Here is a 21,758-nt window from a genome sequence, read left to right on the forward strand (position 1 = left end):
TTAAGAATTTGATGTTTCAGACCAAGTTAAAAATGACACCTTAGAAAATAGAATTTTTATTTTTATCTTAAAGCAAGTTCAGTTTAGAGGTGTCTGTTTACAAACTTTCTCCATTTAATTGGTTTTCCTAATATGAAATAGTATTTCCAGAACTAATTAAAAGTTCATTCTAATGAATATTCAAGACCAAAATGTTATCTCTGCAGTACAGTATATAGATATTTAAATCATCCATAAAGGTAATTATATTTTTTTTTACATTCTTAAAAAGTCATATATTGTTATTGATGCCAAATGGGTTATTTGCTTTCTCTTAGGCCATGATTGAGGAAGCCATCACCAGAGCGGAATCTTTCTCAGTTATGTACACACCATTTGCAACAAAAATCAGCGCTGATAAAATAGAAAAAGTAAAAGAAGTTTTCACAAAAATTCATCCTGCATACGTGGAGTACATCTACACAGGTAAGAATCAGTATCTTCAAAGTATCAGCTGACACTTTATTTTCATAAAAAACAAATACAGGGATGTTTCTGACTTTTGTTGTTTCAGTTTTAAGGACTTTTTTTTTTTTTAATTAATCTGTTGAGTTGAAAGGCTATGGTTTTTCCAGTGGTCATGTATGGACGTGAGATTTGGACTATGAAGAAAGCTGATTGCCGAAGAATTGATGCATTTGAACTATGGTGCTGGAGAAGACTCTTGAGAGTCCCTTGGACTGCCAGGAGATCCAACCAGTCCATTCTAAAGGAGATCAGTCCTGGGTGTTCACTGGAAGGACTGATGCTGAGGTTGAAACTCCAATACTTTGGCCACCTCATGCAACGAGTTGACTCACTGGAAAAGACCCTGATGCTGGGAAGGATTGGGGGCAGGAGGAGAAGGGGACGACAGAGAATGAGATGGCTGGATGGCATCACTGACTCGATGCACATGAGTTTGGGTGAACTCCAAGAGTTGGTGATGGACAGGGAGGCCTGGTGTGCTGCGATTCGTGGAGTCACAAAGAGTTGGACATGACTGAGTGACTGAACTGAACTGAGTTGAAACAAAGTTATTTCTAGTTTTTATGTAAAGCTAGCCTTATAGGTGGAGAAGGCAATGGCAACCCACTCCAGTACTCTTGCCTGGAAAATCCCATGGGCGGAGGAGCCTGGTAGGCTGCAATCCATGGGGTCACGAAGAGTCGGACACGACTGAAGCGACTTAGCAGCAGGAGCAGCAGCAGCCTTATAGGTCTAGTGTAATATCCCTTGTGTCATCAGTCATGTTTCTTTTTTAAATAGGGGAGGTAACACTTAGAAACTCTAAGATTTTTTTAAAAAATGAAGGAGTAACTTGTGTAAAATGTCACCTTTTTTCATATCTGTCATCAGTAGACTAGGTGATGGTAATATTTTCCTGAAGATGAAATTTTTTCTCTAGTCCCTCTCTTTCTATTTTCCTTGCTCCATCTATCTCATACCTCAAATGCCCCTCTTATTTTTTTTTTTTAATGTTCTTTGGCCACTGGTATCCAAAGGAGATTCAAGTAGTCAAGTGTATACAAAGAACACAACACTTGTGGTGTTCTTTTTTGCTCTTTTTGTCTCTGGAAGCCAATTGCTTTTATTCATTCAATACTTTCTACTATGTTCCAAATGTTATTATAAATTAAGAATTTTCTTGTATTAAATTAAGAGCCAATCCCTAACAGAGATAGAAACACCTAGTTATCTAAGATACTAAGAGTTGTCAAAAGCTTTTGTTATTGCCGAAACTCCAATACTTTGGCCACCTCATGCGACGAGTTGACTCACTGGAAAAGACTCTGATGCTGCGAAGGATTGGGGGTGGGAGGAGACAGGGACGACAGAGAATGAGATGGCTGGATGGCATCACCAACTCGATGCACATGAGTTTGAGTGAACTCCGGGAGTTGGTGATGGACAGGGAGGCCTGGCGTGCTGTGATTCATGGGGTCGCGGAGAGTCGGACACAACTGAGCAACTGAACTGACTGACTGACTGTCTTTAAATCATTGACTCAAAACAATATTAAAGACCATTTTGTTACTTCCAAAATTAAAAGCCCATCAACAATGACTACCATGCTAAGCAAAATCACTAAGTACATACACCTGATATTGTATCTTCCTGTTAAGCCCCCTGCATTCCTTTTGTTAGGGTTTTGGAGTCAAATCACTGATTTATATGATTAATAATATACTCCATTAGTGATCACTTTTAAGGTGCCAGCTACTCAACATTCATTTTCTCCTGTTACTCTCATAACTCAAGTAACTAAAATGATTCTCACGTAGAAATGAGAAAACGGTAACCAGAAGAAACAAATAGTTTTTCCAAAGATACGCAGAAAATCACATCAGTGGCAGCGAACCTTGGCTCTGAATCCATGTTGTCGCATTGAGGTAGCTTATTTCCATCTGATAGAAGCCAAGATGGGACAAAAACATTAACTTTAAATCCAGTGGAATCTGTTTCTTCCACAATGCCTCAAGCTCTTCAGAAAAAAAAAAGATATTTTAAAAATATTACCAGTAAAACCTTAAGGAACAATGAAAATTGGAAGGCATAGAAAGATAAGAAATCACATGCTATAATAACCACTGATGCTGATTTACTACTTAATTTAAGTATTTTTAAAGAGTATATAAAAATATTTCAGATCTCACAATTTTTGCTAATTGTTATAAATCACTTATCATTTTGTTATGGATATCTTCAGAGGGCTTTGGGGAGGAAAAGAGTGAAATCAAGAGCACACACAAGTTATGTCAATCTAGTATCGTGGAAAATTAACAAGATTCAGTTATCTCCACATCTGCTCTCAGATCCATTGGTAATGAAGAGAGATTCATTGAGGAGATCACCGATTTGCCAATTTCTCTACTGGCAGAATACATTTAGTTATATTTAACCTACTTCACAGAGAAGTTATAAAGATTAATTAATACTTAGGAAGCACTGTTGCCACTGAGGATTTAAAAACAATAATAACATTAATGAGCCAGATTCATGTCTCATGTAAATCCATCAAACTTGTTATCAAGATGAATTATGATTTGTTGGCAAGGCGATTCATGCTAAAGAATCTTATACTATGAAAGAGAAGATAATTATAAGTTACTGATGATTGTTTCTATTATTTTATAATTACTAATTGCTGAATTGTGACAGTGCTGTATGAGAACTTAGAGAGAAAAGATGCAGTCTCTGAAGGAGAAGGGGAGGTAGAGAAGGCAATCTTGAATTTTAAATTTCATAAGGACTGGTTGGGTTCTTTGCTCTGTATGATGGGTACTTTGGGTTAACAGACTATTACATTGATGACATGCATTATTTGCCTTGTTGCACTGATTAAAGTGTTTCTCCAGAGCTATTGCTGGAATGATGGTGAAACCACATTTACTAACCGTATGAGCTTGGTGGCATCTCTTCTTTTCCCCTCAAGTAATTCCAAGGTGAGGAAGCTGCTGCTGCTGCTACTAAGTCGCTTCAGTCGTGTCCAACTCTGTGCGACCCCATAAATGGCAGCCCACCAGGCTCCCCCGTCCCTGGGATTCTCCAGGCAAGAACACTGGAGTGGGTTGCCATTTCCTTCTCCAATGCATGAAAGTGAAAAGTGAAAGGCAAGTCGCTCAGTTGTGTCTGACTCAGTGACCCCATGGACTGCAGCCTACCAGGCTCCACCATCCATGGGATTTTCCAGGCAAGAATACTGGAGTGGGGTGCCATTGCCTTCTCCAAGGTGAGGAAGAAAGGAGGTCAAATGTGGTCTTTAGCTTCTGTATATTTCTCACAAGAGGTTCAGAGTGATGATTTGGGCAGGTATCAGTAGCCAGAGGCAGTAGCTAGACAGTGAGTCATGCAAAGAAAGAGGGCCTAGAAGAACAGTGTTTTGTTGTGGCGAGCATGCTCAGTCGCGACTGACTCTTTGCAACCCTATGGATTGTAGCCCACCAGGCTCCTCTGTCCATGGAATTTTCCAGGCAAGAACAGTCAAGTGGACTGTCATTTCCTCCTCCTCCGAAGATCTTGCCAACCCAGGGATCGAACTCTCACGTCGTGTCTCCTTCATTGTCATGTGGATATTTTTTTACCACTGACCCACCTGGGAAGCCCCAGGTTTCTCCTTTTATCTGCTTTGATAGAATTTAAGAAGCTTCTATGCTGCAAAAAAATGTATTCAGTTACTTATTTCAACAAATAGTCATGCAGTGTAACTGGACAATTACACAGCAAATATGTACAAACATAAGAAATTTTTTTTCACCTACACATGTTTGGCTTTGATCTGCCCAGAGCCAAAAATGTATTCTCTCTCACCCCACCGGACACAATCCCACCCAATCATTTCTAAAATTTAGATTCTCTTCACTAATTATCTGATCCAATTCACCATTTCTCCCCCTTTCCATGGGACTCTCTTCTCCTCCTACTCTGGTTTCAACACTCTTGCTTGTGCATGTGTGCTCAGTCAGCTCAGTAGAGTCTAACTCATTGTGATCCACTGCACTGTAGCCCACCAGGCTCCTCTGTCCATGAGATTCTTCAGGCTAAAACACTGGAATGGGTTGCCATGCCCTTCTTCAGAGGATCTTCCCAACCCAGGGATCTAATCTATGTCTCGTGTATCACAGGTGGATTCTTTACCTGCTGAGCCATCAGGGAAGCCCAGAAGCCTGAGGGCATGTGAGGAAAGAGTGCTCTTCCAAAGTCTGGTGTAGGCTGGCACAGCTGCTGATTACATGGCTAGTGCAACTTGAGACAGCTCTGTTAGTGAGCCCATCACTTATGTGAGCCCATCAGGTCACCCAAGGGCACCTATATGAGTCCCCATACTGCTTCCTGGTGCCGATTCTTTTTATATGTAATCAGCCACCCTATCACACAAATTGGCCCAGACAAGAGCTACTTTCTAAGATCCCCTCTCCCTCCCAGAATGTTAATTCTAGATCCCACTCTAGAGATTTCCTCTTCTCCCCTGGAGACTGGAAGTCACTTTAGTCCTCTCTCCAACTTGCTGTGTTATTCTGCCATTTCTCTTATCCTTTTTCCATGCTCCAGAATCCCAAGATCCTCAGGACAAGCAGATCTACAATGGCGATGAGTGGTATATTCAGCTACTTATTTATTCATCAAACATTTATTAAACATATATATTCCAGACAATATACTAGGTAGTGCTACAATATACCTGACTTTAGTCATTTATACTTCAGGGTGAAAGTTGGACTGTATTTTTCCTCTCTTCTAAAGAATATTTCAATTAAAACCTAAGCTCAAATTGTGGAATGGAAGGCTGATACTAATTAAAAGAATGATGGAGGAGAAAACAATTGAAAGAGCAGTTTGGGAATAGAAGTCCTTGCCACCAAAAGTGGCAAAGACTAGCTACTTGTTTACCAAACTATTTTCTTTTCCCCTTACATGCATAACCAGACAACGTTTCCAGCTTTCTTTACATTTCAGTGAGGTTAGTGACTCAATAACCAACAGTGTTTGAATGTGGATAGAAATAATATATGCCACTCGCAGGCCTGACCCATAAACTTCTGCCATATAGAATTCTCTTTCCCTTGCTCCTGACTGAATGGGTAGAACTGCAGAACTAAACAAGCTACAAGGCAACAGAAGCTTGGATCCCTGAATGACCATATGGAAGGCAAACAAATGAATGCCTACACACACACAAAAACAAATTCTCTTGTCTCAGATCACTGAGGTTTGGAGGTTCTTTGTTAAATCAGGTAACTTAACTCTTAACAGACTACCTTACATCATAACAAGTAGGTGGTTTCCTACTCCATCTACAGTGTACACAATAAATTCATGTGAACTCAAAGGAGAAAAGATAAACATCCCTCCATGTGCATTCAAACTCATCCTCAGAAACACTCAGTTTGTGTACATTCCCTTCTACCTCCCACTCACTCATCCTTCCTTAAACAACTACAGGTGGATGTTCTCATACATATGTGTTTGTACCCACTCAAAAAAAGGGAACATTTCAGGAGAGACGCAGATGCCCCACAGGAGACAGAACACAACTACACAGTTTGCATTGCAGCAAGAAAAACTGAGGCCACAAGTAAGAGTTTTAGAAGTCATCTAAATCAACAGTCAACAGATGAAGGTCATAAAATCTGTACCTTGAAGATCTTGGATGAAAAGTCTACCTATCAAAGTTCTACAGGATAAGTAGGTATTATCATTAAAACTTGGAAACTAATACATTTACCTCTCCCAGCAGAGGCTGGCAGACAAACCTCCAACTCAGAAACTCTGCCCAACTGCAGGTCACCTTCAGCAAGCATACACAGTATTGAGTTCATTACTCTTTGGTCATGTGACAATGCTGTGAGCCCAGTAATAGCTGGCAGAGGTGATGGTGATAAGCAAGAAGAGTATTCATGATAGAGATACCCCAGGCAGTGTGTTCTTTCTAGCTAACCCCTAATTCACAGTCACCCTTATCAGGGATTTTCACATGAAAAATAAATTGCAAAGGGAAAAAAACGAAAAAACTCATTTTGAAATTCATAGAGGTTTAAATAGTTTTAATTTTTTATTAAACAGACCAACTAAAGTAGTGATTTATTATGAGAAAAACTCACTTCACCCTCAGTGCTGTGCTGAGTTGCTCAGTTATGCCCGACTCTTTGCAATCCCATGGATTGTAGCCCACCAGGCTCCCCTGTCCCTGGAATTCTCCAGGCAAGAATACTTAAGTAGGATGCCAAGTCCTTCTCCAGGGGATCTTCCCGACCCAAAGATGGAACCCAGGTCTCCCACATTGCAGGCGGATTCTTTACTGACTGAGCCCCCAGGGAAGCCTCCCTCAGTGGCAGGAACTAAGACCGTACATACCGCCCTGATAACTCCTACAAGACTGATAAGGGAGGGTCAAAATTCAAACCTGCCTCACTGGACAGCCAGGCTTATATATCCTCAGGAATCCACTGTGCATTCTTTGCTATGCGGGGAATGTGGTAAGACCCACCAAATCTTAAAGCTAAATTATAATAGAGCTATATTGTACTACATCTCATGGAGGAAAAAAATTACTGAATTTTAGCAGTGTAGCTATCCATTTTTCTTATTTAAGGAAAAATCTAGTTTGATTCATGCAGAGTAGTCAGCATATATAAAACAAATAATAATTCACTAACCCTAGAATTATTATGTTTTCATTTATAAAGATTTTGCTTGAGATTTTTATTCATGTATTCCAATGAAATAATGCAATTCTCTATAGTTCTTATTCTTGCATGGTTGTATTTTAATAATAATAAAGTAATACAATAAGCATATCTTGTCTCCACTTGATGAAAATATCAAGATTTATTTTCTAAATAAATAAATATTCAGTAATGGATCTATGCTTAGTAATGTTTAATAGAAAAGTTTTCTAGATCAGATATCAATTACTTTAACACTTAGGTGGATAGAGTCATATTTTGTCTTTCCAATGTAATTTAATTCCCATGAGTAAATATGTATGTTCAGAGGAATAATATATTGTTTTAAAATAGACCTTTAAAAATTGCTTTTCACTGAAATTTATAACTTTGTTCTTGTTCAGTCATCATTTACCAGTAAGGATAATACAGTCTTATGCTCTCTAAAATGTGAAGTTAAAATTCCTTATTTTATTCTTTCTTCTTCAAAATATTATAATTTTATCATGATCAAGAATTTCCAAGATTAAACTATTTTCCTCCTCTTTCTAACTCACTTTATCAAATGGAAAAGTTTATAGAATTAAAGAGCCTACATCTCCAATATCATTATAAAAGTGTTACAGCTAGGTTGGTTATAAAGATAAATAATCTCATGTTTGTACCACAAGAATTCTTTGTAGAAACAGAGAATTATTCCCAAACTAAAGAAATTCCTCATATACGGGGCTAAAGTCTCTGTTCTTAAAATATTAAACTGCTGGTCTTCCCAATGGGAAGAGTGGTGTTCCAGCACTATTCTATCTAATGAAAGTAAACACTTCTCAGTGGGTAGCCCACTTATCCTTTGCAGTGAAAGTCACTCAGGCGTGTCCGACTCTCTGCGACACCATGGACTATATAGTCCATGGAGTTCTCCAGGCCAGAATACTGGAGTGGGTAGCCATTCCCTTCAACATTGCTCACCTCTGGTCTCCATCATCTACTGTCTCTTGCCTTCTATGATTGCATTTCTCCTGGACCTCTCTGAAAGTGTAATGCATGCTACTTAATGTGTTTTATTCTGGGACCTGACTGAAGACAAACAATATTTCATTTAAAGAAATGCCAGTCAGTAATTCAAAAATAAATGGAAGTAATGTAAGTTTTTACTCTAGTCTCTTAAGAAAAAAAAATGTTTTGGGGCAAGGTGGTGTGGTTGTAATGAGATACATGGCTGAAAGCAGATGTCAGAGGTGTTTTATCCATCATGCTCAGAGAAACCTTGTAATTTACACATGCACACACTTACATGGCAGCTTCCTCCAAGTCTCTTTTCCCACTCTAAGCTCTCCAAATACACTCCCCAAGTTTATTCCTTCATGAACAGAGTAATCCATTTCTGGTGTCAATCTTGGCAGCCTTAACAGTTTCTCAGGTTCTTATCCATCACCTGTTACCTCAGTCTACATTTAAAAGGAAAAAAAAAAAAGCTCCATAATAATTTCAAAATAAACTGAGCTCATTTCAGCAGGTGAAGGATCAGTGAGGTAAATATTCATGTTAAGATTTTATTTTTCCTGAAACACTTACTTATGTCGTCTAATCTAGCCACTCTGTAATATTATAGTTAATCATTAGGCACTGCTATCTAATGAATCATGCAGCTGAGAATTAAAATCCCTAAAGACTGAACTCTCAATCATGTAAAACAATGTCTCTGTGTTCTTAATTTTAAACTCTACAAGTCGGTTGTGTGCAGAATTGGAAATTTCTATTTAGCAGTATTATCCATTTTATTTCTTCAGTTTTACATACTTGGCATTCAGGTCCTATTTATTTATGCTTTAATACTTAGCTCAGTTACCTTACACCTTTTAGGCAGGAGCTTTTCTTGATGATCTTGTGGTCCAGAGATAATCACTGCTTTTCACACCTAAAATAGAGCCCCATCCAAGTTATTTGTTATTCTTTTTTTTTTTTTTTAATCTACTTTTTGGCCATGCCACATTGGCATGTGGGATCTTAGTTACTGGACAAGGGATTGAACCTAGGCTCTCTGCATTGGAAGTGCAGTTTTTTAACCACTGAACCACCAGGAAAGTCCCCTCAGCCAAGTATTTCATCTTTTCTCATTTATTCTTTAAATCATTTTTTGTGAAATATCACAGTCATTTAAATTTGCACAAAACAAATGCTCAGCCAAACTAATTATTACAGAATAAATAAAGTAAAAAAAAAAAACAAAAAAAACATTGCTAGCTCTCTAGGTGTCCTCTACTGGCCTCTGAAAAATCCCAAACCATTCCCTACCTCCTACCAATGTAAACACTGTCCTCATCTGGAAGTCACTGTGCTCCCTAATCTAAGGAATCGTGTATTCATATATTCTGAAAAATTGTCAACATTAAAAAAAAATACTAGTCCTTACTCCTTGCTATTTTTTCATTGAAGAATTTTAGCTGGACATTTGTTACCTCTACTCATCCAATCTTCCATTATCACTGAAGCTGTTGCTTATATTTTCTATTTCTTTGTCTCTCTATGCCATCCATTTTCAACCTGAATGAGTGTTAGTCACTCAGTCATGTCCCATTCTTTGGAACCCCATGGACTGTAAATATTAATCCAATTCAGAACTCTCTTTTAATTTCATTTTAGCTGTAACAGGTAATGATAACCGAGATTGTATATTTTGCTTTGCTCTTGTTAGTTTGTATTTCTTAATGCATCCAGTGAATCAGCTTCCCAGGCGTTGGATCCATCTCTACAATGGGTAACTCTTATATTTAGTAATTGATCACAGCACAACTTCAGTTTCACACCACGAGTGGCCACCCAGGAATCAAAGATTTCTCACCCTCCACTCTTTTATCCTTTTTCTTCCCAAACCACATGTTTCCATGAGCCAAAACCATTTCAGCAAATCTCACTTCTGACCCCAAATATAGGATTGCCTTTTCCTCACAACACTTTCAACACCAAATATGTGGGTGTTTTCTGTACCACTGCTCTAACTCTCAGTCACCAACTGGGCTTTTAATAATTCAACTTTGGTACTAACTATCCAGAGTTAGTACAGACCTCACAGATTAAGGGATCTATCCTACAAGACTGCCCCCTCAAATTCAGATGCCAGTCACAAGTCCCAGGTCTCCTATACTTCTAATCAAGAAGTTATAAATTGGGGGCTCCCACAACCCCCAATTTAGGTTTTATAATTTTCCAGGATGACTCATAGTACTCAGAAAATGCTTTACTTACTATTACTGGCTTATTATAAAGGATACAACTCAAGAACAGCCAAACTGAAGAGATATTAGGTTTGCCAAAAAGTTCATTTGGGTTTTTTTGGTAACATTTTATGGAAAAACATAGGGCAAAGTAAGGTATGTAGAGGTGTGTGTGTGTGTGTGTGTGTGTGTGTGTGTGTTCAGGGAGCTCCCAAGCTCTCTCTGGGTGCACCACTCTCCCAGTACCTTACTGAACTTCACTAACCCAGAAGCTCTCCAAACCCCATCATCTGAGGGGTTTATGGAGGTTTCATCCTGATTGGTTTAATCGTTGACCACTGGTGATTAACTCAATCTCCAGCCTATCTACCCAGCACATGAAGAATGAGGCTGAAAGTTCCAAGTTTCTAATCAAGGCTTGGTCTTTCTTGAGACTAGCCCACATCCTGGCATAAGCTCTCTGGGGGACTGCCAAGAATCACCTCATTTGAACAAAAGACACTCCTATTATCCGTTACCACTCAGGAAATTCCAAGCATTATAGAAGCTCTGTGCCAGGAACTGGGGACAAAGACCAACTATTTTTCTATGATACCACACCATCTCTCACTCATTGTAGATAATAACGTGTATATTTTTCACTCTTGGGTGAAAGCCACTATTCAGTGTGGCTTTACCTGTGAGAATCCAGTAGAGTTTGGGTTGATTTTGTTTCCTCCCAGAGATTTCTTTTGATTTTTCCAGACACTAGAGTCCTACCAATGAGAGAGCCTTTGTTTCTGGAGCTGAGATTTCCTGGGCATCTAGATGTAGTATAAATTCAAACCTTATCCCATGCCTAGAGTTAAAATCCTCAAAGAGGGGGAAAATAATCCTACTCCAGGCCCCCAAAATTCAGGGCATTATAGCGACAATATGTTATTTCACTAACTGTGAATCTAATAAATATTGAAGAAAATAGCAGTATCTTTCCTGTTTGTCTTAAATCTACTTTGTTAGGGATGGAATTAAGGAACTTCCCCAGAATAAATACAATACAACTGATTAAACATAAAACTTCAGAATCAATAAGAATTTCAAGTGAAATAAAAATAAACTACATATAAAAATCTTATGTAGCTATTAATTTTCTCACACTTTACAAATGGGTTATGAGAGGAAACAAATACAAAGATTGGTTTTAGAGAAGTAGCCCAGCAGCCTAAAGGGAAAATTAGGAATGAAAACCAATTTTTTTCACTTGCATCTACAGCTCTGACATTATAACGAAGGTCAACAGGAAAATACAAAGATTCATTATACATATAGCTTTCTCACACATCAAATGCAAAAATCAAAACACACTATGCTTTTAAAAGTGGAAACTTTTATTATTTATGGGGGGCAATAATGATAGGTTAGCTGCAAAAGCTGCTGCCTTTTGCTATTTTCTTGCTGATGTGAATTTGTGGATAACTTCCAAGACAGAGGTATCGGCATTAAAAGAAGTACAAGATAAAGCTCAGAAAATGATTGGGAAAGAAGTAGTGATGAAGTGCTGGCATTATGAAGGGACTAGAGAAACTAAACTCTGAAACTGGGCACTAAAGGAAGTCATATAAAACTGACATGGTCCCATCTCACAGTGAACAACTGGGACCTTTAGAAATGAGATTTTGCTCTAACCCAAAATGTCAGAACATTTTGTTACGGACAAAGGGCAGAGAAATGACATAGACACTGGAAAATAGAGAAGGAAACGAAACTTAGGGAAAGGTGATAAGAGAACCTTGGCAAATTTGCGTGTTTCTAAAAAAGTGTTAAAATCTCTATGACTTTTCTTTTTCCCAAATTGCTTTGAAAAGTTCATCCACAAGGTGTTGACTGTGGCTATGTTGAGGTGTCCAACAGAAAATGTTGATGATAGTGGTATCTGTGATTTCTACTTTATGTCAAGAGAGCCCAAATTTTATTTTACAGATATGTAGCTTCATGAAAATAAGCAGTCCCTCATACATAGAGATGAGTCAGCTGATCTATACTCAACAGTTCACATTTTAGCAGGTGCTTTTCTGTTGCTTCTGACAGTTTCACTAAGCCAGATTCTTCTTTCATCCAATCTTCTTAGTGACTAAGAGTCCACATTTCCCAGAGAACAAGCTGCATCAAGAGCACAGCCTGAATACAAAACTAATTCTTCCATCTCTGCAGAGCTGTTCTGTTCATTTGAGCACCAACTACCCTGAGTTAGCTAATACAGATTATTTTACCTCACTCACCCTTTGTAAATTGACCGGAAACCACTTAATTTTTAGGGAAAATGAAAAACAAAGATTGTGTGGTATTCTTTTCTAAATTTCACTTAAGTTTGGTTCGCTCAGTCAGGTCCAACTCTTTGAGACCCCATGGACTGCAACACGCCAGGCCTCCCTGTCCATCACCAACTCCCAGAGTTTACCCAAACTCATGTCCATTAAGTCAGTGATGCCATCCAATCATTTCATCCTCTGTCATCCCCTTCTCCTCCTGCCTTCAACCTTTCCCACCATCAGGGTCTTTTCCAATGAGTCATTTCTTTGCATCAGGTGGCCAAAGTATTGGAGCTTCAGCTTCAACATCAGTCCTTCCAATGAACACCCAGGATTGATCTCCTTTGGGATGGACTGGTTGGATCTCCTTGCAGTCCAAGGGACTCTCAGGAGTCATCTCCAACTCCACGTTCAAAGGCATCAATTCTTCAGTGCTCAGCTTTCTTTATGGTCCAACTCTCACATTCATACATGACTACCGTAAAAACCATAGCTTTGACTAGATGGATCTTTGCTGGCAAAGTAATGTCTCTGCTCTTTAATATGCTGTCTAGGTTTGTCAGCTTTTCTTCCAAGGAATAAGTGTCTTTTAATTTCATGGCTGAAGTCACAGTCTGAAGTGATTTTGGAGCCCAAGAAAAATGTTTGTCACTATTTCCATTGTTTCCCCATCTATTTGCCATGAAGTGATGGGACCAGATGCCATGATCTTAGTTTTTGAATACTGAGTTTTAAGCCAGGTTTTTTACTCTCCTCTTTCACTTTCATCAAGAGGCACTTTAGTTCCTCTTCACTTTCTGACATAAGGGTGGTGTCATCTGCATATATGAGGTCATTGATATTTCTCCCGCAATCTTGATTCCAGTTTGTGTTTCATCCAGCCTGATATTTTGCATGATGTACTCTGCATAGAAGTTAAGTAAGCAGGGTGACAATACACAGCCTTGACATACTCCTTTCCCAATTTTGAACCAGTTTGTTGTTCCATGTCCAGTTCTAACTGTTGCTTCTTGACCTGCATACAGATTTCTCAGGAGTCAGGTCAGGTGGCCTGGTATTCCCAACTCAAAGAATTTTCCACAGTTTGTTGTGATATACACAGTCAAAGGTTTTAGCATAGTCAATGAAGCAGAAATAGATGTTTTTCTGGAACTCTCTTGCTTTTTCTATGATCCAGCAGATGTTGGAAATTTGATCTCTGGTTCCTCTGCTTTTTCTAAATCCAACTTGAACATCTGGAATTTCTCACTTCATGTATTGTTGAAGCCTAGCTTGGAGACTTTTGAGCATTACTTTGTTGATGTATGAGATGAGTGCAACTGTGTAGCAGTCTGAATATTCTTTGGCATTGCCTTTCTTTGGGATTGGAATGAAAACTGACCTTTTCCAGTCCTGTGGCCACCGCTGAGCTTTCCAAATTTGCTGGCATATTGCGTGCAACACTTTAACAGCATCATCTTTAGGATTTTAAATAGCTCAGCTGGAATTCTATCACCTCCACTAGCTTTGTTTGTAGGGATGCTTCCTAAAGCCCACTTGACTTTACAGTTCAGGATGTCTGACTCTAAGTGAGTGATTGCACCATCATGACAGAGAAATAAATCCTATCTCTGAAGCTCTGAACATTTAATTAGCTTTGATTTTTTTGAAGTTCTATTCTTATTTGGACGATTAAAAATATAGGATTGAGAAAAGTTGTTTTTTTTTCTAGATTCAATTCAAGTATTGACTGAGTACCCACTTGGTGCTTGGGGCATGAAGATAACTTGAAGATAATATCTTCAAGAGGATTAAAACTTATGGGAGTGATGAGACATAACCCCATTAAACATGAGGAGAGTCACTCTGAAATGAATGGTCTAGGTATTCTTTAAGCGTTTGGGAGGAGGTTCTGAAGTACTTAGGAAGCCCTTTATGGACTGTTGTTTTAGTTGCTAAGTTGTGTCTGAATGTTTTGCAGCCCCATGGACTGTAGTCCACCAGACTCCTCTGTTCATGAAATTTCCCAGGTGAGAATACTGGAATGGGTTGCTAATTTCTTCTCCAGGGGCTCTTCCCAACCCAGGGATCAAACCCACATCTTGTGCATTGGCAGGACATTTCTTTACCACTGAGCCACCAGGGAAACCCCTTTATGGACTAGGTGAGACTTAAATTAGGCACATCTGGAAGAATAATGATTGGTTGAATAAAAGAAATATTGAGAGAATAGGAAGTTGTTTCAGGTGTTAAAGCACAAAGAAAAATTCGAAGGCAGGATGACCACAGGCTGCTACAAATTAGTAAAATCAGCAGAATTGATGAGAAATATTTATACTGGAGAAAACATAGGAATGAAGTATAGATTATGAAACACATGCACACAATTGAGAGCCTTGAATACCGGGAAAGAAGCAATGAAATTCCTGAGGAAGGATGTGACAATGACAAAGGTGATATTGGTGACATTTCAGGAATATTCACTGGTTGGTGTTGTGGAGATATATCAGTGTGAAATGTTACTGGTGGTAGCAAGGCTTGTTGGGAAACATTTTCTGTAATCCAGGTGCTATGTGATCAGAAATTTAACCAGGATGCTAGCACTGATAATGCAAAGAAAGGGATTAATATGAGTTGCATTACAGTGGGCGGATTTAATGAGCTTTTGAGAATCACTAAATGTCAGAGAATAAGAGGAAAGAAAAGTCAACAATGGCTTCAAAATTTTAAGCCAAAATAATTAGGTGAACAATGGCCATTCCAACAATATACTGGTGAAAAGAAGGTGAGAGGGATGATGTGGAGATTTCAAAAATCACTTTCAAGGCATATACTTGCTGTTTGTGAGGTAATGTAATGGTGAGCAAATGGCGATGTCCCAGTAGGCACTGGGAAATGTGATGCGTGAAATTTTGCAGATGAGACTATGGCTTTGGATCCCCCAGTCTTTTGATTAGAAGTAGTCAGTCAGTCAGTCAGTCAGTTCAGTCGCTCAGTCGTGTCCAACTCTCCACGACCCCATGAATCACAGCACGCCAGGCCTCCCTGTCCATCACCAACTCCTGGAGTTCACTCAAACTCATGTCCACAGAGTCAGTGATGCCATCCAGCCATCTCATTCTCCGTCGTCCCCTTCTCCTCCCGCCCCCAACCTTTCCCAGCATCAGAGTCTTTTCCAGTGAGTCAACTCGTCGCATGAGGTGGCCAAAGTATTGCAGTCTCAGCTTTAGCATCAGTCCTTCCAATGAACACCCAGGATTGATCTCCTTTAGAATGGACTGGTTGGATCTCCTTGCAGTCCAAGGGACTCTCAAGAGTCTTCTCCAACACCACAGTTCAAAAGCATCAATTCTTCGGCAATCAGCTTTCTTCAAAAAGACTCTTGATGAAAGTGAAAGAGGAGAGTGAAAAAGTTGGCTTGAAGCTCAACATTCAGAAAACTAAGATCATGGCATCTGGTCCCATCACTTCATGGGAAATAGATGGGGAAACAGTGGAAACAGTGTCAGACTTTATTTTGGGGGCTCCAAAATCACTGCTGATTGCAGCCATGAAATTAAAAGACGCTTACTCCTTGGAAGGAAAGTTATGACCAACCTAGATAGCATATTAAAAAGCAGAGACACTACTTTGCCAACAAAGGTCCGTCTAGTCAAGGCTATGGTTTTTCCAGTGGTCATGTATGGATGCGAGAGTTGGACTGTGAAGAAAGCTGATTGCCAAAGAATTGATGCTTTTGAACTGTGGTGTTAGAGAAGACTCTTGAGGGTCCCTTGTACTGCAAGGAGATCCAACCAGTCCATTCTAAAGGAGATCAGTCCTGGGTGTTCACTGGAAGGACTGATGCTAAAGCTGAAACTCCAATACTTTGGCCACCTCATGCAAAGAGCTGACTTACTGGAAAAGACACTGATGCTGGGAGGGATTGGGGGCAGGAGGAGAAGGGGACGACGGAGAATGAGATGGCTGGATGGCATCACCGACTCAATGGACATAAGTTTGAGTGAACTCCGGGACTTGGTGACGGACAGGGAGGCCTGGCGTGCTGTGATTCATGGGGTCTCAAAGAGTCGGACACAACTGAGTGACTGAACTGAACTGAACTAAGTAGCTAATGCCACAAGAATAGAGAAATTTCCCCAAGAGTGTTCATATGAAGAAAATATCAGTAAGCTAGAGGCAGCGTAGATGAGAGAGGGATGAAGGGGAAGCAGTAGCCATGTGGGTAGGAGAGAAAGGGAGACACAGACAGAAAGGCAAAGAGAGGGACAGAGAGACAGAAACTGTCACTGAGCTTCAGGAAGGTGACTTCAGGGAGAAAGGAGGGAACATACAGAAGGTCAAAGAACAAGAATGACTGAGTACCTGCCAATCACCTCCAGCCTCCTGCGGTACAATAAAAGGTTCTTGATAAAGGGCAAACATTACCCTCTTTTGCTGAGAGTTGGACATCTTTCACTTGGAGGCCAAAGAATTGAAAGATCATGTTTCTACAAAAAAAATAAGTTTGTATAATCTATCTTTGGTATTTTTTTTTAAACATCTGCTTCCTTAATGGTAAAAATTTGGAACTGTGTCATACCTGCAAACTGAATTTTTAATAATAGTTTTGGTCCTAGTCATCTAAATTTCATCTGCAATTCTGATAAATTGTAAATGAATGCCTTAATGGGTTTATTTCTCCCAAGTTTTCTTCTGACATGACAGGAGCAAAGAAGACATCTTTAACCAATTCAACTTTCCTACCAAAGGACAATATAGTCTGGTTAAATTTCATACCCATCAGAGGCTCAGGGCTTTTCGGACGTAGGTAGAGGTTTATGAGCATAAAACTGAGAATAATTAGCGCTCAAATTAATGTTACATGAGATTCAACATCTGGAAGTATGTAGTCATTTTGGGTCATAGACCACCTGCTAGGCTAAATGTTCACACAACTGCAATTTACACTGCATACAAATGGAATAAAAATGATACTTTAAAAATAGTTTTTGATTTAGCAGTATGTTTATAGAGGCCTCTCACATTTCAAAACTTCAACTAGAATTGAACAATAGATTGAACAAGATGAAACATACAGCACCAAAAGTAATAGAAAATACCTTTCTGAAAATATATTTTATAATAAATTAGCTATAGTGCTAATATTAGTTTCTCTAGTTGATCTAACCACTGTCACTCTTTATCCATCAAATATTTAAAAACAAGAAGAGATCAACCTCTCATTCTTTATTCTATTTATGCAAACATTGCAAACATTGACCCTGCAAACATTGAGAGTCATTGTACCTCAGGTATTGTACCTCAGGAGGCTGGAGCTGACTGGCAGACCCTGCAAACATTGGCTGTTTCTGGCAATAGAGACATATCAGAAAATGCCAAATCTCAAGATGCAACTCACCTCCTGCAACTCACCTCAAATACCAGCCCATACCCAGCACACCCTAAACACACTCATTCAGGGGGTCTCTGGAGTTACCCAGAAAGCCAAGGCTCTCTCCAAAGGGTGGCCCCAGACTTCATCACCAGTCTGATCAGAAGGCCCTGGGGCCTTCTAAGTGAGGAAGCAAAATCAGATAAAAGAGCAAACCATCGCTAGGGAACACACACCTTCTCCTACCCTCCACCTCCAGAGTATGCTAGTTCCTGGAAATGCCAGCAATTTAGAAATGCCAGCTCTTACAGAGTGCAAAAGAATAATAGCAATCCAAAAAAAACAAGCTATGACCATATATCAGATTGATGGGGAAATGACGACCCACTCCAGTATTCTTGCCTGGAAGATTCCATGGAGAGAAGAGCCTGGCAGGCTACAGTCCATGAATTTGCAAAGAGTCAGACTGAGCATGACTGAGCACACAGCTCAAACTAGTATCCATTTTTATTTTTACTTAGCTGACTTTTCACATGATTGGGTGATTGGCAACTTCAGTAAAACAGGTAAACTCTTGGTTGGGTGTGTCTGTGAATAACTGCAGGAGATTTCAAAGGCAAAGAAATTTTCTGCAAATGCAGAAATCACATTTTACCTCGTTTACAGAAATGAGCCATCGTTTTAAGAAGAGTTTGGAATTCAAACACCAACTAAATAAGCATCTCATATTGCAATCTTCATTTAAAGCACCTAAAAAGTTATGAACCCTTGAGTTTTTGTTATACTTTTCTAGATAGAGTAAGGCAGTATCCAATCTAGACCTGGGTCTGGTAAAGCCATCTACATATTGGCATTGCCCTGCTTCTGTAACTCGCTTCCCACTGATTGTCAAAGTGATGATAATTACCAGCGGGTCGTTTTGAGAGTTAAGCCCTGTGCTCTCTGATGTCCAGCTGCCTGACTCTCAATTCCTGTCCCTCCATTTGCCGTATGGTCTTGGGCAAGTCTGTAACTTCTTGCAGCTCCAGTTGGGTCATTTGTAAGGTGGGCATAATATGTCCTGCCCTATGTGGTTACTGAGCGAGAAGGATAATCTGGGTATTGGGTAAGACACGGAAGAAGGGCCATGCAATTGTCAGTCTTCAGTATTACTCAGTGGTTATCAGATCCTGAGTCACCAAAGACTAAATCATGTTTAATGTATTTTTCTTCTGTGCTTGTGTTTACAAGATATTTTGTAATATTTTCTTTTATCAGCCTACATGTTAACTCTATTTGACAGCCATATGCTATTTACTTAACCAAAATGTGCCACATAGCTTACGGCAGTGTTTTCCAAACTGTGCTTTAAAACACTGGGCCTCTGGTGGTGGGTAAGGGGAGGTTTGAAGATGGCTACCGTGTGAGGGATATAAAATGGGGTACAGCGATGAGGGTCAGTGGCCACTGATTCAGGCTTCTAATGGAAAACCTCTACTGTTACTGACTTTAAATAGTGGGCTTCTCAGTAAATTTTAGCTTGAACAAAGTGTTTTGCGGCTCAAATGGGGGGTGGAGGAGTCAGAAAATGCAGATAAAAACACTAATGGTTTACTGTGTCTAGTATTTTTAAAAGAAATACTACAGATAGCAAAGACTATATTTGAACTGTTGCCATTTGAGTTCTGATTCTAGATTAAAAATTGTCATCTAAATCATAATTCAAGGATATTTGGAATTTCATCTTTTTCCCTCCCTAGCAGTGTTAACTTCAGTTCAGTTCAGTCGCTCAGTCGTGTCCGACTCTCCGCGACCCCATGAATCACAGCACGCCAGGCCTCCCTGTCCATCACCAACACCCGGAGTTCACTCAAACTCATGTCTACAGAGTCAGTGATGCCATCCAGCCATCTCATTCTCTGTCATCCCCGTCTCCTCCCGCCCTCAACTTTTCCCAGCATCAGAGTCTTTTCCAGTGAGTCAACTCGTCGCATGAGGTGGCCAAAATATTGAAGTTTCAGCTTTAGCATCAGTCCTTCCAATGAACACCCAGGATTGATCTCCTTTAGAATGGACTGGTTGGATCTCCTTGCAGTATAAGGGACTCTCAAGAGTCTTCTCCAACACCACAGTTCAAAAGCATCAATTCTTCAGCGATCAGCTTTCTTCACAGTCCAACTCTCACATCCATACATGACCACGGGAAAAACCATAGCCTTGACTAGATGGACCTTTGTTGACAAAGTATTGTCTCTGCTTTTTAATATACTATCAAGGTTGGTCATAACTTTCCTTCCAAGGAGTAAGCGTCTTTTAATTTCATGGCTGCAATCAGCATCTGCAGTGATTTTGGAGCCCCCAAAATAAAGTCTGACATTGTCTCCACTGTTTCCCCATCTATTTCCCATGAAGTGATAGGACCAGATGCCATGATCTTAGTTTTCTGAATGTTGAGCTTCAAGCCAACCTTTTCACTCTCCTCTTTCACTTTCATCAAGAGGCTTTTGAGTTCCTCTTCACTTTCTGACATAAGGGTAGTGTCATCTGCATATCTGAGGTTATTGATATTTCTCCCGGCAATCTTGATTCCAGCTTGTGCTTCTTCCAGTCCAGCGTTCCTCATGATATACTCTGCATATAAGTTAAATAAGCAAGGTGACAATATACAACCTTGACGTACTCCTTTTCCTATTTGGAACCAGTCTGTTGTTCCATGTACAGTTCTGACTGTGGCATCCTGACCTGCATATAGGTTTCTCAAGAGGCAGGTCAGGTGGTCTGGGATTCCCATCTCTTTCAGAATGTTCCACAGTTTATTGTGATCCACACAGTCAAAGGCTTTGGCATAGTCAATGAAGCAGAAATAGATGCTTTTCTGGAACTCTCTTGCTTTCTCCATGATCCAGCAGATGTTGGCAATTTGATCTCTGGTGCCTCTGCCTTTTCTAAAATCTGCTTGAACATCTGGAAGTTCACGGTTCACATATTGCTGAAGCCTGCCTTGGAGAATTTTGAGCATGACTTTACTAGCGTGTGAGATGAGTGCAATTGTGCGGTAGTTTGAGCATTCTTTGGCATTCCCTTTCTTTGGGATTGGGATGAAGACTGACCTTTTCCAGTTCTGTGGCCATTGCTGAGTTTTCCAAATTTGCTGGCATGTTGAGTGCAGCACTTTCACAGCATCATCTTTCAAGATTTGAAATAGCTCAATTGGAATTCCATCACCTCCACTAGCTTTGTTCGTAGTGATGCTTTCTAAGGCCCACTTGACTTCACATTCCAAGATGTCTGGCTCTAGGTCAGTGATCACGTTATCGTGACTATCTTGGTCGTGAAGATCTTTTTTGTAGAGTTCTTCTGTGTATTCTTGCCACCTCTTCTTAATATCTTCTGCTTCTGTTAGGTCCATACCATTTCTGTCCTTTATCGAGCCCATCTTTGCATAAAATGTTCCCTTGGAATCTCTAATTTTCTTGAAGAGATCTCTTGTTTTTCCCATTCTGTTGTTTTCCTCTATTTCTTTGCATTGATCACTGAGGAGGGCTTTCTTATCTCTCCTTGCTATTCTTTGGAACTCTGCATTCAGATGCTTATATCTTTGCTTTTCTCCTTTGCTTTTCGCTTCTCTTCTTTTCACAGCTATTTGTAAGGCCTCCTCAGACAGCCATTTTGCTTTTTTGCATTTCTTTTCCATGGGGATGGTCTTGGTCCCTGTCTCCTGTACAATGTCACGAACCTCTGT

The 21,758-nt window shown here is 39.7% G+C and overlaps 1 protein-coding gene across 1 annotated transcript in view; it reads left to right on the forward strand.

Moving 5' to 3' along the window:
- The window catches only part of SPATA16 (spermatogenesis associated 16), a 266,115-nt gene that overhangs the window by 191,819 nt on the left and 52,538 nt on the right, over positions 1 to 21,758 (forward strand). The window contains exon 5 of the mRNA XM_088842623.1: positions 318 to 465. Within this exon, the coding sequence (XP_088698749.1) occupies positions 318 to 465 (148 nt within the window). The remainder of the gene's footprint in view (positions 1 to 317; positions 466 to 21,758) is intronic.

Source organism: Moschus berezovskii, chromosome 1, assembly GCF_049115385.1.
Source record: "Moschus berezovskii isolate FMDL1 chromosome 1, NW_MosBer_1.0, whole genome shotgun sequence".
NCBI lineage: Eukaryota > Metazoa > Chordata > Mammalia > Artiodactyla > Moschidae > Moschus > Moschus berezovskii.